The 13033-nt window shown below is 39.3% G+C and overlaps 1 protein-coding gene across 2 annotated transcripts in view; it reads right to left on the bottom strand.

The window, feature by feature from the left end:
- Positions 1-13033, bottom strand: part of LOC106567659 (opioid-binding protein/cell adhesion molecule) — a 469819-nt gene that overhangs the window by 127200 nt on the left and 329586 nt on the right. For both annotated transcript variants that reach the window (XM_045693500.2, XM_045693499.2), the window contains one exon: positions 11777-12012. In XM_045693500.2, the coding sequence (XP_045549456.1) occupies positions 11777-12012 (236 nt within the window). The remainder of the gene's footprint in view (positions 1-11776; positions 12013-13033) is intronic.

A 13033-nucleotide genomic window follows, 5' to 3' on the forward strand; every position in this document is an offset into this window, starting at 1 on the left:
ATGCTAACCTGTTAGGGCTAGGGGGCAGTATTGACACGGCTGGATAAAAACGTACCCGATTTAATCTGGTTACTACTCCTGCCCAGTAACTAGAATATGCATATAATTATTGGCTTTGGATAGAAAACACCCTAAAGTTTCTAAAACTGTTTGAATGGTGTCTGTGAGTATAACAGAACTCCTATGGCAGGCCAAAACCTGAGAAGATTTCAAGCAGGAAGTGGCCTGTCTGAGAAGTAGTGTTTCATCTTGGCTCTTTTTATTGAAGACTCAGGATCTGTGCAATAACGTGACACTTCCTACGTCTTCCATAGGGTCTCAGAGCCCGGGAAAAAGTTGAACGATATCGAGGCAGGCTCTAGCTGAAACACTTTATCGCTTTTGGCAAGTGGCCACTCAGAGTACTATGGACTTAGGCGCGTGCCCGCTTCGACCGAATGCTTTCTTTTCCTTTGTCTGTTTATCTAAACGCAGATTCCCGGTCGGAATATTATCGCTTTTTTATGAGAAAAATGGCATAAAAATTGATTTTAAACAGCGGTTGACATGCTTCGAAGTACGGTAATGGAATATTTAGAATTCTTTTGTCACGAATTGCGCCATGCTCGCCACCCTTATTTACCCTTTAGGATAGTGTCTAGAACGCACGAACAAAACGCCGCTGTTTGGATATAACGATGGATTATTTTGGACCAAACCAACATTTGTTATTGAAGTAGAAGTCCTGGGAGTGCATTCTGACGAAGACAACAAAGGTAATAACATTTTTCTTATAGTAAATCTGACTTTGATGAGTGCTAAACTTGCTGGGTGTCTAAATAGCTAGCCCTGTGATGCCGGGCTATCTACTGAGAATATTGCAAAATGTGCTTTCACCGAAAAGCTATTTTAAAATCGGACATATCGAGTGCATAGAGGAGTTCTGTATCTATAATTCTTAAAATAATTGTTATGCTTTTTGTGAACGTTTATCGTGAGTAATTTTGTAAATTCACCGGCAGTGTTCGGTGGGAATGCTAGTCACATGCTAGTCACATGCTAATGTAAAAAGCTGGTTTTTTAAATAAATATGAACTTGATTGAACAAAACATGCATGTATTGTATAACATAATGTCCTAGGGTTGTCATCTGATGAAGATCATCAAAGGTTAGTGCTACATTTAGCTGTGGTTTGGGTTTATGTGACATTATATGCTAGCTTGAAAAATGGGTGTCTGATTATTTCTGTCTGGGTACTCTGCTGACATAATCTAATGTTTTGCTTTCGTTGTAAAGCCTTTTTGAAATCGGACAGTGTGGTTAGATTAACGAGAGTCTTATCTTTAAAATGGTGTAAAATAGTCATATGTTTGAAAAATTGAAGGTTTTGCATTTTTGAGGAATTTGAATAACGCGCCACGGGATTACACTGGCTGTTGAGTAGGTGGGACGCAAGCGTCCCACCTAGCCCATAGAGGCTAAACTACAGGACTGTTTTGCTATCACAGACTGGAATATGTTCCGGGATTCTTCCGATGGCATTGAGGAGATCACCACATCAGTCACTGGATTTATCAATAAGTGCATCGAGGACGTCGTCCCCACAGTGACTGTACGTACATACCCCAACCAGAAGTCATGGATTACAGGTAACATTCGCACTGAGCTAAAGGGTAGAGCTGCCGCTTTCAAGGTGTGGGACTCTAACCCGGAAGCTTACAAGAAATCCTGTTATGCCTTGCGATGAACCATCAAACAGGCAAGGCGTCAATACAGGGCGAAGATTGAATCATAACACACCGGCTTCGACGCTCGTCTTATGTGGCAGGGCTTGCAAACTATTACAGACTACAAAGGGAAGCACAGCCGCGAGCTGCCCAGTGACACGAGCCTACCAGACGAGTTAACATGTTGGGGCTAGGGGGCAGTATTGAGAATTTTGAAAAAAATATGTGCCCATTTTTAACTGCCTCCTACACCAACTCAGAAGCTAGAATATGCATATTACTGTTCAGGTTTGGATAGAAAACACTCTGAATTTTCTAAAACTGTTTGAATGGTGTCTGTAAGTATAACAGAACTCATATGGCAGTCAAAACCCTGAGACAAATTCTGACAGGAAGTGGATACCTGATGTGTTGAATTACCTTTAAGCCTATGCCATTGAAACACACAGGGGCTTATTAATTGTTGAGCACTTCCTATGGCTTCCACTAGATGTCACCAGTCTTTACAAAGTGTTTTGAGTCTTATACTGTGAGATCTGACCGAACAAGAGCTTTGGAACGGTGGTGGCCGATTAGACTCTGGCGCGCGAGTTCATGTTGGGTACTCTCGTTCCAATACGTTTTAAAAGAGAATGCAATCGTCCGCCTTGAATATTATTCATGTTCTGGTTAAAAAAGGCACTAATGATTTATGCTATACAACGTTTGACATGTTTGAACGAACGTAAATATTTTTTCCCCAATCGTTCATGAAGAGAAGTCCGGCGGGCATAGATCATGTGCTAACAACACGGAGCTTTTTGGACATAAATTATGAGCTTTTTCGAACAAAACTACATTTGTTATGGACCTGGGATTCCTGGAAGTGACATCTGATGAAGAGAATCAAAGGTAATGGATTATTTACATAGTATTTTCGATTTTAGATCTCTCCAACATGGCGGTTAGTCTGTATCGCAAAGCGTATTTTTTCTGGGCGCAGTGCTCAGATTATTGCAAAGTGTGATTTCCCAGTAAGGTTATTTTTAAATCTGGCAATCCGGTTGCGTTCAAGAGATGTAAATCTATAATTCTTTGAATGACAATATAATATTTTACCAATGTTTTCGAATAGTAATTATTTAATTTGTCGTGCTGATTGACTGGCGGTTATTGGAGGGAAACGATTTCCTCAACATCAACGCCATAGTAAAACGCTGTTTTTGGATATAAATATGAACTTGATAGAACAAAAAATGCATGTATTGTCTAACATAATGTCCTAGGAGTGTCATCTGATGGAGATTGTCAAAGGTTAGTGCATAATTTTAGCTGGTTTTCTGCTTTTGGTGACGCCTGTCTTTGAATTGACAAAACATTACACACAGCTATTGTCAATGTACTCTCCTAACATAATCAAACTTTATGCTTTCGCCGTAAAGCCTTTTTGAAATCGGACAACGTGGTTAGATTAAGGAGATGTTTATCTTTCAAAGGGTGTAAGATAGTTCTATGTTTGAGAAATTTGAATTATGACATTTAATTGTTTTCAAATTTGGCGCTCTTGATATTTCACCTGTTGTTGATAGGGTGTACCAGGGGTGGGACGCTTGCGTCCCACATAACCCTGATTGAGTCTGTAATACCAACAGGTTTCAAGCAGACCACCATAGTCCCTGTGCCCAAGAACACAAAGGCAACCTGCCTAAATGACTACAGACCCGTAGCACTCACGTCCATAGCCTGAAGTGCTTTGAAAGGTTGGTAATGGCTCACATCAACACCATTATCCCAGAAACCCTAGACCCACCCAATTTGCATACCGCCCAAACAGATTCACAGATGATGCAGTCTCTATTGCACTCCACACTGCCCTTTCCCACCTGGACAAAAGGAACACATGTGAGAATGCTATTCATTGACTTCAGCTCAGTGACGAGACAGCCTATAGGGAGGAGATCAGAGACCTGGCCGGGTGGTGCCAGAATAACAACCTATCCCTCAACATAACCAAGACTAAGGAGATTATTGTGGACTACAGGAAAAGGAGGACTGAGCATGGCCCCATTCTCATCGACGGGGCTGTAGTGGAGCAGGTTGAGAGCTTCAAGTTCCTTGGTGTCCACATCAACAACAAACTAGAATGGTCCAAACACACCAAGACAGTCGTGAAGAGAGCCTATTCGTCGTGAAGAAAGCCTATTCCCCCTCAGGAAACTAAAACGATTTGGCATGGGTTCTGAGATCCTCAAAAGGTTCTACAGCTGCAACATCAAGAGCATCCTGACTGGTTGCATCACTGCCTGGTACGGCAATTGCTCGGCCTCTGACCGCAAGGCACTACAGAGGGTAGTGCGTTTGGCCCAGTACATCACTGGGGCTAAGCTGCCTGCCATCCAGGACCTCTACACCAGGCGGTCAGAGGAAGGCCCTAAAAATTGTCAAAGACCCCAGCCACCCCAGTCATAGACTGTTCTCTCTACTACCGCATTGCAAGCGGTACCGGAGTGCCAAGTCTAGAACAAAAAGGCTTCAGTTTTTACCCCCAAGCCATAAGACTCCTGAACAGGTAATCAAATGGCTACCCGGACTATTTGCATTGTGTGCCCCCCCCCCCCCCAACCCCTCTTTTTACGCTGCTGCTACTCTCTGTGTATCATATATGCATAGTCACCTTAACTATACATTATGTACATACTACCTCAATTGGGCCGACCAACCAGTGCTCCCGCACATTGGCTAACCGGGCTATCTGCATTGTGTCCCACCCACCACCCACCAACCCCTCTTTTACGCTACTGCTACTCTCTGTTCATCATATATGCATAGTCACTTTAACCATATCTCCATGTAAATACTACGTCAATCAGCCTGACTAACCGGTGTCTGTATGTAGCCTCACTACTTCTACAGACTCGCTACTGTATATAGCCTGTCTTTTTACTGTTGTTTTATTTCTTTACCTACCTATTGTTCACCTAATACTTTTTTGCACTATTGGTTAGAGCCTGTAAGTAAGCGTTTCACTGTAAGGTCTACACCTGTTGTATTCAGCGCACGTGACAAATAAACTTTGATTTGATTTGAGCACGCAGATGAGCTTCCCTGAGATGGTTTCTGACAGTTTATGCAGAAATTCTTCAGTTGTGCAAAGCCACAGTTTCATCAGCTGTCCGGATGACTGGTCTCAGATGATCCCGCAGGTGAAGAAGCAGGATGTGGATGTCCTGTGCTTACACATGGTCTGCAGTTGTACTGCCACATGTCTAAAACAACGTTGGAGGTGACTTATGGTAGAGAACATTCAATTATCTGGCTACAGCTCTGGTGGATGTTTCTGCAGTCAGCATGCCAATTGCACGCTCCCTCAAAACATTTTAGAGTGGCCTTTTATTGTCCCCAGCGCAAGGTGCACCTGTGTGATGATCATGCTGTTTAATCAGCTTCTTGATATGCCACACCTGTCAGGTGGATGGATTATCTTGGCAAAGGAGAAATGCTCACTAACAGGGATGTAAACACATTTGTGAACAACATCTGAGAGAAATAAGCTTTTTGTGTGTATGGAACATTCCTGGGATCTTTTGTTTCAGCTCATGAAACATGGGACCAACACTTTATACATTACGTTTATATTTTTATTCAGTGTAGAATGACTAAGAATTCCTCAAGAGATAATAACTTGCATATCAGAGGTTCCAGGTTGAGAAGCATGGGTGAAGATTACAGCTATGAAATCTTACTAAGAAACACAAGTGAATGTTAGGATTTGCCAGGGCTTCCTATAAAGTCTGTCTTTTCTTTGAAAGTGGCATTGTTATCTTGTGAATACAAACTGTGATTCTCTCACTTCTCTCAGGTTTAAATTGTTGAGAGATAATTGTAGTCAAATGCCGCCTCTGCAATAATAACAACCTTGGTCCCCTTTGTAAGTATTAAGCCTTGTTACAATACTTCTTTGTGTTTTCTACAAAATTAAAAGTTTGAGGTTAAATCCAAGTTTCAGGTTTCTGTCTGGGGCTCCTGTACATTCTCCTTTGTTACTTATACCCTATTGAATTACTTCTGATCGATATCACAGATGGATGTTTCTGGAAGTGCATGCAGGTTTTCGCAAAGATATGGTTTTCCAGTTGGCGTCATTCTCAACCAAAATAGATGTAGCACTGACATTACAGCAATATCCAAGCAGATCATAATCCAAAATAGTCTTTACCAACAGTGGTTTAAAAGTTGGTTAAAACACCCATTTGCAGAAAAACATGTTTTAAATTAACTCAGCATAAGATCTATATATACAGTAATTATGAGAGACAAGAACAATCCTACTCTTACCTCTTCCCTGTGGTGTATAAATAGGCAGGATGTCAGAGAAGGTGGTGCGGAGAGAAATGTGATAAAAACCCATCTGTGAAGCATTTCATGGCTAAACACAAACCCTAAAATGTCCTGGCACCCATGAGTCACCTTTGCTCTCACATAGCGTTCCTCAGAGCGCTGCTCTCCATTGAAGTCTCTTTGGTTCATACAATAAGAGCCCCCCGACAAGATCAGCCATGTTGTACCCACCAACTTAAGAGTTGTGCAGTATCTGAGAGGGTCACATTTAGGACACATATAAAGTATAGGCGAAAGTCTGCCATCAGAAAACACAGCAGTTGGGAAAGCTGATTCCTTGTGTGAGAGTTATTTTTCTTTAGGCAGTGGCTGCGGAACCAACCTTTCAGGACCTTTCTTCCTGGTCAAACATCCATGCAGCCTTCCAACCATTTGTTCTCAATCAGTTTCATGGGGATATGCATTTAGATCGTCTTGAGTTATACAGTGTTGATTCAAAATAACCTAAAGTGTTGTTTTGAATGATGTACAGTGAGTTAATTTTAGAGCAGATTCGGTTCAACTGTAACATAGCCGACCTGTGTATTTTGCCCAGCAGTGTGCGCTGTTGAATTTTGGCCACATGAGAGAAAAACGTGGTGGCGTTTTTGTCTTAGAGTAACGTTATACTATGCTATTATATTCAGTTCTGTTAGTGCCTTCAGAAAGTATTCATCCCCCTTGACTTATTCCATATTTTGTTTTGTTAAAGCCTGAATTCAAAATGGATTAACATTAGAACTGCCTGGTCTTTCAGCCTATAAGTACCCGATAGAGAACGTTGAGAACGTTGCCGGGTTTTCCCTTTAGCATCAGATGCATATCAACCCGCAAGGTGCCCAAACATAAGCACCAACGCTTGATAACAATTGTAACAACGCATCAACAATTGTAAAGCATGAATTTCCTGAATAAATATTTGTGGAAATATATCCATGTAAAAATATAACAACAACAGTTATTTGTTTAGATAGAATCAATTATATGTTTTGTATAGTTCTACAAGTCCTAGTGAAAAACGTAGGCCTAAAGCTGAATTTTCGATACTTCAAGCCAATGACACAAACATTCTAAAGGTCTAATAAATACATTTCATATATGCTATTAGAATAATAATAATTTGGCTGTGTTTATAAAAAGCTTAGGGAACATTAGAATACTAAATAACTATTATTTCAAAGAACATTACAGCATTTTCTTTAGTTTATGTTACTCTAGGCTATAAGTAAAAATTAAAGTTGAAAGTTGAAGTTGAAGTCCATCACAAAGATGTCTATTATAATTTCATTTTTGGCAGGTCTAAAGAAACATTGTGGAAATAAGAAAATGTTTTAAAAAAAAAACAGAATAGCATACTTAACGTTTATTATGTTACTAGTATTTGCTTAGTACCCAGAGCAATGCCGCCGGGTGAGTGGTCATGTGCTGAACACATGGGCAGCACAGATATTCTTGGAAAAGTGACATTTGGAAATAAAGTGCCACCTCTTGAATGTTGAGTTATTAGACAAAGGTAAGTGCCATACAAGCTGCAGAATATGCTGCTTCTGATACTATATAGAAACATTTTACCTCCATGTGACTCTGAAGGAGGATTTGATAAAGTGATGCTCCTTTCCCTGCATCTGTCAATTACAACTTTGGTATAGTTTATGTGTTGTTTCGATGTGCAAGCTGACTGAAATAGTTTATTTCCCGCTCATCAACTTGGATAGAATCAAGGATATGTTTTATATTATTCTAAAGGCTTACTGCAACATATTAATTTCCCTTAAAATAAATATGATTAGTAAAAGAGTTAGTAAATAAAACAGTCCCGTAACAGATTATTTTTACAAAGTAAAACGTAAAAGAGAATGGTATCAACCCACAAGGCGCACAGTGAAATTATTAACACGAGCACCAACACTGATAAATATAGGCATAACAAAACTCATCATTACACTATTGTTGTAAATTAAATCAACCTCTTCATCATTCAGTTAGGCCTAATTTAAATTGTAAGTAACGTGCACAATTATCACACATTCATCCATTTGTCATTCATTCAGTGGGCTGGCATCGTTTGCTTCCCTTCCCTCATCAACTCGGATAGAGTCAAGGATATGTTTTGCATTATTCTAAAGGCGTACTGTAACATGTAAGCATGTTTTAGTTTCCCTTACAATACATTGAACTAGTAATAGAGTTATAGTAATTAAAACGGTCCCATAACAGCTTCTTTTTACAAAGTAAAACTTAAAAGAGAATGATATCAACGCACATGGAGCACAGTCAAATTATTTGCTATAAACATGAGTGTCAACACTGATATATAGGCATAACACAAACTCATCAATATTGACTTCCTAAATTAAATCAACCTCTTCACCCTCATCATTCAGTTAGGCCTAATTTAAATTAAATTGTGAAGTAAAGTGCACGATTATCACCCATTCATCCATTTGTCATTCATTCAGTGAGGAGAGAGACGCAGTAGCACCAGGCTAGGTACCAATGTCCCATATCGCATCATTTTGGCGGGTTAAGTTGGGAATAGGTATGGGAAAAAAGAAGAAAAAGGCTCTAAATACTTTTCTGATTGTGATTTCAAAAATCGGACAAATGAGCAATGTAAAATACAAACATTTAGGAAAAGTCAGGGAAGGAGTAGGACGTAGCTTTTGGCCTATTTTTTTTAATTTACAAAATCAAACATCAGTGGCCGTTTGTGGTTCTAATGTTATTGATTTTTTTTCTCACCCATCTATAGACAATACCCCATAATGACAAAGTGAAAACATGTTTTTAGACATTTTTGCAAATGTATTGAAAATGAAATACAGAAATGTCTCATTTACATAAGTATTCACACATCTGAGTCAATACTTTGTAGAAACACCTTTGGCAGTGTCTTTCTGAGTAAGTCTGGGTAAGAGATTGCTTTCCACACCTGGATTGTGCAACATTTGCCCATTATTATTTTCAAAATTCTTCAAGCTCTGTTAAATTTGTTGTTGATCATTGCTAGACAACAATTTTCAGGTCTTGTCATAGATTTTCAAGAATATTTAAGTCAAACTCGGCCACTCAGGAACATTCACTGTATTCATGGTAAGCAACTCCAGTGTGTATTTGGCCTTGTGTTTTTGGGTATTATCCTGCTGAAATGTGAATTCATCTCCCAGCGTCTGGTGGAAAGCAGAGTGAACCAGGTTTCCCTCTAGGATTGTCTGTGCTTAGCTCCATTCTGTTTATTTTTTTATACTGAAAAACGGTTACAAGCATACCCATAACATGATGCAGCCACCACCATACGTGAAACTATGGAGAGGGGTACTCAGTAATGTGTTGTATTTGATTTTCCACAAACATAACATTTTGTATTCAGGACAAAGAGTTCATTGATTTTGTCAAATATTTTGCAGTATTACCTTGTTGCAAACAGGATGCATGTTTTGGCATATGTTTTATTCTGTACAGGCTTCCTTCTGTTCACTCTGTGATTTAGGTTAGTATTGTGGAGTAACTACAATGTTGATGATCCATCCTCTGTTTTCACACATCACAGTCATTAAACTCTGTAACTGTTTTAAAGTCACCATTGACCTCATGGTGAAATCCCTGAGCGGTTTCCTTCCTCTCCTGCAACTGAGTTAGGAAGGACACTATGGTGTTATTTGCATATTGCATCCTGATTGGCCATATGCTAATGAGGGCCTGTGGGAATGTAGGGGTTTATGAGGGTCTCTCTCTCTCTCTCTCTCTCTCTCTCACACACACACACACACACACACACACACGTGGCTTGTAATGTGAAGCAACGTCAAGTTAGCAATACATTTGCCTTCATAAAGATACATCGTTGGTAGTTATTTTACTCACGTATAGACATGTCTGATTACACGACAAACACCTGTATCTTTGTATTGACTGGGTGTATTGATACACCATCCAAAGTGTAATTAATAAATTCACCATGCTCAAAGGGATATTCAACGCCTGTGTTTTATTTTACCCATCTACCAATAGGTGTCCTGCTTTGCGAGACATTGGAAATTCTCCCTGGTCTGTGTGGTTAAATCTTGTGTTTGAAATTCACTGCTCGACTGAGGGACCTTACAGACAATTGTATGTGTGTGGTACAGAGATGAGGTAGTCATTCAAACATGATGTTAAACACTATTATTGAACACAGAGTGAGTCCATGCAACTTATTATGTGACTTCTTAATCACATTTCTACCCCTGAACTGATTTAGGCTTGCCATAACAAAGGGGTTGAATACTTATTGACTTAAGACATCTCAGATAACTTAAAAAAATTAATTTGTAAACATCTTGAAAATGTCAAGGGGTGTGAATACTTTCTGAAGGCACTGTATGTAGAACAGGCTACTATCATGATGATCTTGCAGACACTGATTCAGCATTGATCTTACTTTATTAAACAAGCACCATTCGCCAGAATAGCATATTCTCTATGAGTAAAGCAGAGACTCTGCGCAAAGTAGATAATAAAGACATGCGCAGTAAGTGATCCGGACATGTGCAGAAAGTTTGGGACCTTTAGAAAAAGGTCAGAGAAAATGTCGGATCCGCAGCCACTCCGTTTTCTTTATCTGAAAACAAGCACCTTTACAATCTGATAGTGAAGTGTGAAAATATAATAAGGTAGCATTAAATCAATCTGTAAATCAAACTTCAAAAATAAACAACAATAATATATTAATGATACATTATGAAGAGTAATCATACAGTGTAGCTGACATTCTCCTCAATGATCTGTTAATTACAGTTTGAAAACACAATTTAAGTACACTAATTTGTTCTGGGTTTACAGACTGAACAATTGTTTTAATCTGCACGCCACTGCTAATTAGGGAGCATCTAATATTTTCAAAAAAAATGCACTGGCTATTATTTTATAAATGTTTCCTGTAATTAGTGTCAGAGCTAAATTCAAAAGTTTAATGAATAACAGATAGTACATTGTTTTCTTAGCAAAATGTTGCATTTCCAAACAGGACAATAAACAATCCTTGGTGACTCTTGAGCAAGAAATAGCTATTGCCAAATTATGTCTAGTCCAGCAGTTATCAGTTGTTTTATGATTGCATACTATTGTCTGTTGTAGCGTTGGTCCCTTTGTAAATGCAAGATCCTCTCATTGTTAGTTAATCTTGTTCAGTTTTAATTCAATGTTAAATGAGTGTGTCTACAAGATCTGTACCTCAAAATCCGACAAAGGGCAGTGGTGCTAATTGTTTTTGGAAACTGAGCGTGAGGGAAATTGATTTCACTGTAAATGATAACAAAAGTCCAGGTATCGACAGCTGATTTAGCAAGCCCTTGCTCTGAAACTGGGCCATGGTTATCCAACTTGCTGTGCCCCCAAATCAATATCTATCAACGATCTGAAATTAAACCTAGATTAAATCCCAATTAATCTAAGGGAGTCACGTTTGGCGAGTTCCAGTTAATTACATCATCCTGGCAAAGGTTTTTCTTCTCTTTATCTACCATACCTCCCCACCGGTTAAGTCAAAACGATCACAGCCACGAGTTTGAAATATTGCATCTGTAAATTCAACACTAAAGTCAGACTACCATGCAAAGACAGTGATATCAATCAACCCTGTAAGTCTAGATGACAATTTGACTAAACTCTAATCGCAAACCCCAAGAGAACTATGGAAAATGGGCTAAATCTGACTGAAGAAAAAGTGCAGTACCTTGAACAATGAGATGCACTTTGGACGATTTGGGTTTGTTGCTCATGAGGATGGAGCACACGTAGGGCCCCTCATCGTGTACATTCACGTTCTGGATCTTTATGCTGTACTCTGTCACGGGTGTGTTGTCCATTCGGACAACGCGAGGGTCCAGAGACCACTTGTCAGTGCCCGCATAAAGAATGGTGGTGCGATTGAGCCAAGCCACTCGCGATACCTTGCTGTCCACAGTACATCTGTGAGATAAAGAGAGAAAACAGAGAGAGAGAGAAGAGGATGAGTGTTAAGCATTCCAGCATATTTTTACAGTGTTCTATGGTGTCCATTCTATTGTAAAGCACATCGAGTGATATTCATTGACTGATATGTCTGACTGATAATATTGTGTGAGGATGTGGCTTTTGTATGACGTTTTTGATAAAGTAAGACCTTGGGCTCTCTTATACAATATAATGTTCTTCAACACTGTTGCTGGGGACCCACATGATGCACATGCTTTTGTTTCAGACCAATAGCATGCCCTTGAGTATTTGAATCAGGTCACCAGGACCTTGATAAAAGAACTGACTTAATAGAGAGGATAGCTCTCAACGATGCTATACATCCACAATATACTTTTATCTCTGGAGATTGGCACACCAATACAAGTACTGTACACAGTCGAAGATTGTTTCTCTGTTAATCTGGGCTGGAATACTCATTGACAGTAGATGCGTGTTGCATGATAACATATTCCTTGAGGTTTTGCATTGAAGGGGGATTGCAGAAGTGTGTTCAAAAAGTTTCCTTTAATATAGCTTCTCATAACCTCTAATTGTGGCAGAGGTAAGTGTGTAAGAGTGTAAGAGTGTTGAATTGAGAAGTTCAAAACCCACTTACAGACCTCCCACAAAGTTCCACTCCAGAACCTATTCACCGCTATTTCCTAGGAGTCTGGGGGGTAACACTTTACATTAAGTTGCCCCTATTACTATGCAACCATCTTAGTAATAACTGTGTTAATAATTTAGTAGTTACATAATAGGGTTGATGTGGAATCATTTTTACTATTATCTATATTGTAGAATAATAGTGAAGACATCAAACAATGAAATAACACATATGGAATCATGTAGTAAGGAAAAAAGTGTGAAACAAATCAAAATATATTTTATATTTGAGATTCTTCAAAGTAGCCACCTTTTGCCTTGATGACAGCTTTTCACACTCTTGGCATTCTCTTAACCAGCTTCACCTGGAATGCTTTTTCAACAGTCT

The sequence above is a fragment of the Salmo salar genome, chromosome 13 (genome assembly GCF_965601325.2).
Source record: "Salmo salar chromosome 13, fSalSal1, whole genome shotgun sequence".
NCBI classification, from domain to species: domain Eukaryota; kingdom Metazoa; phylum Chordata; class Actinopteri; order Salmoniformes; family Salmonidae; genus Salmo; species Salmo salar.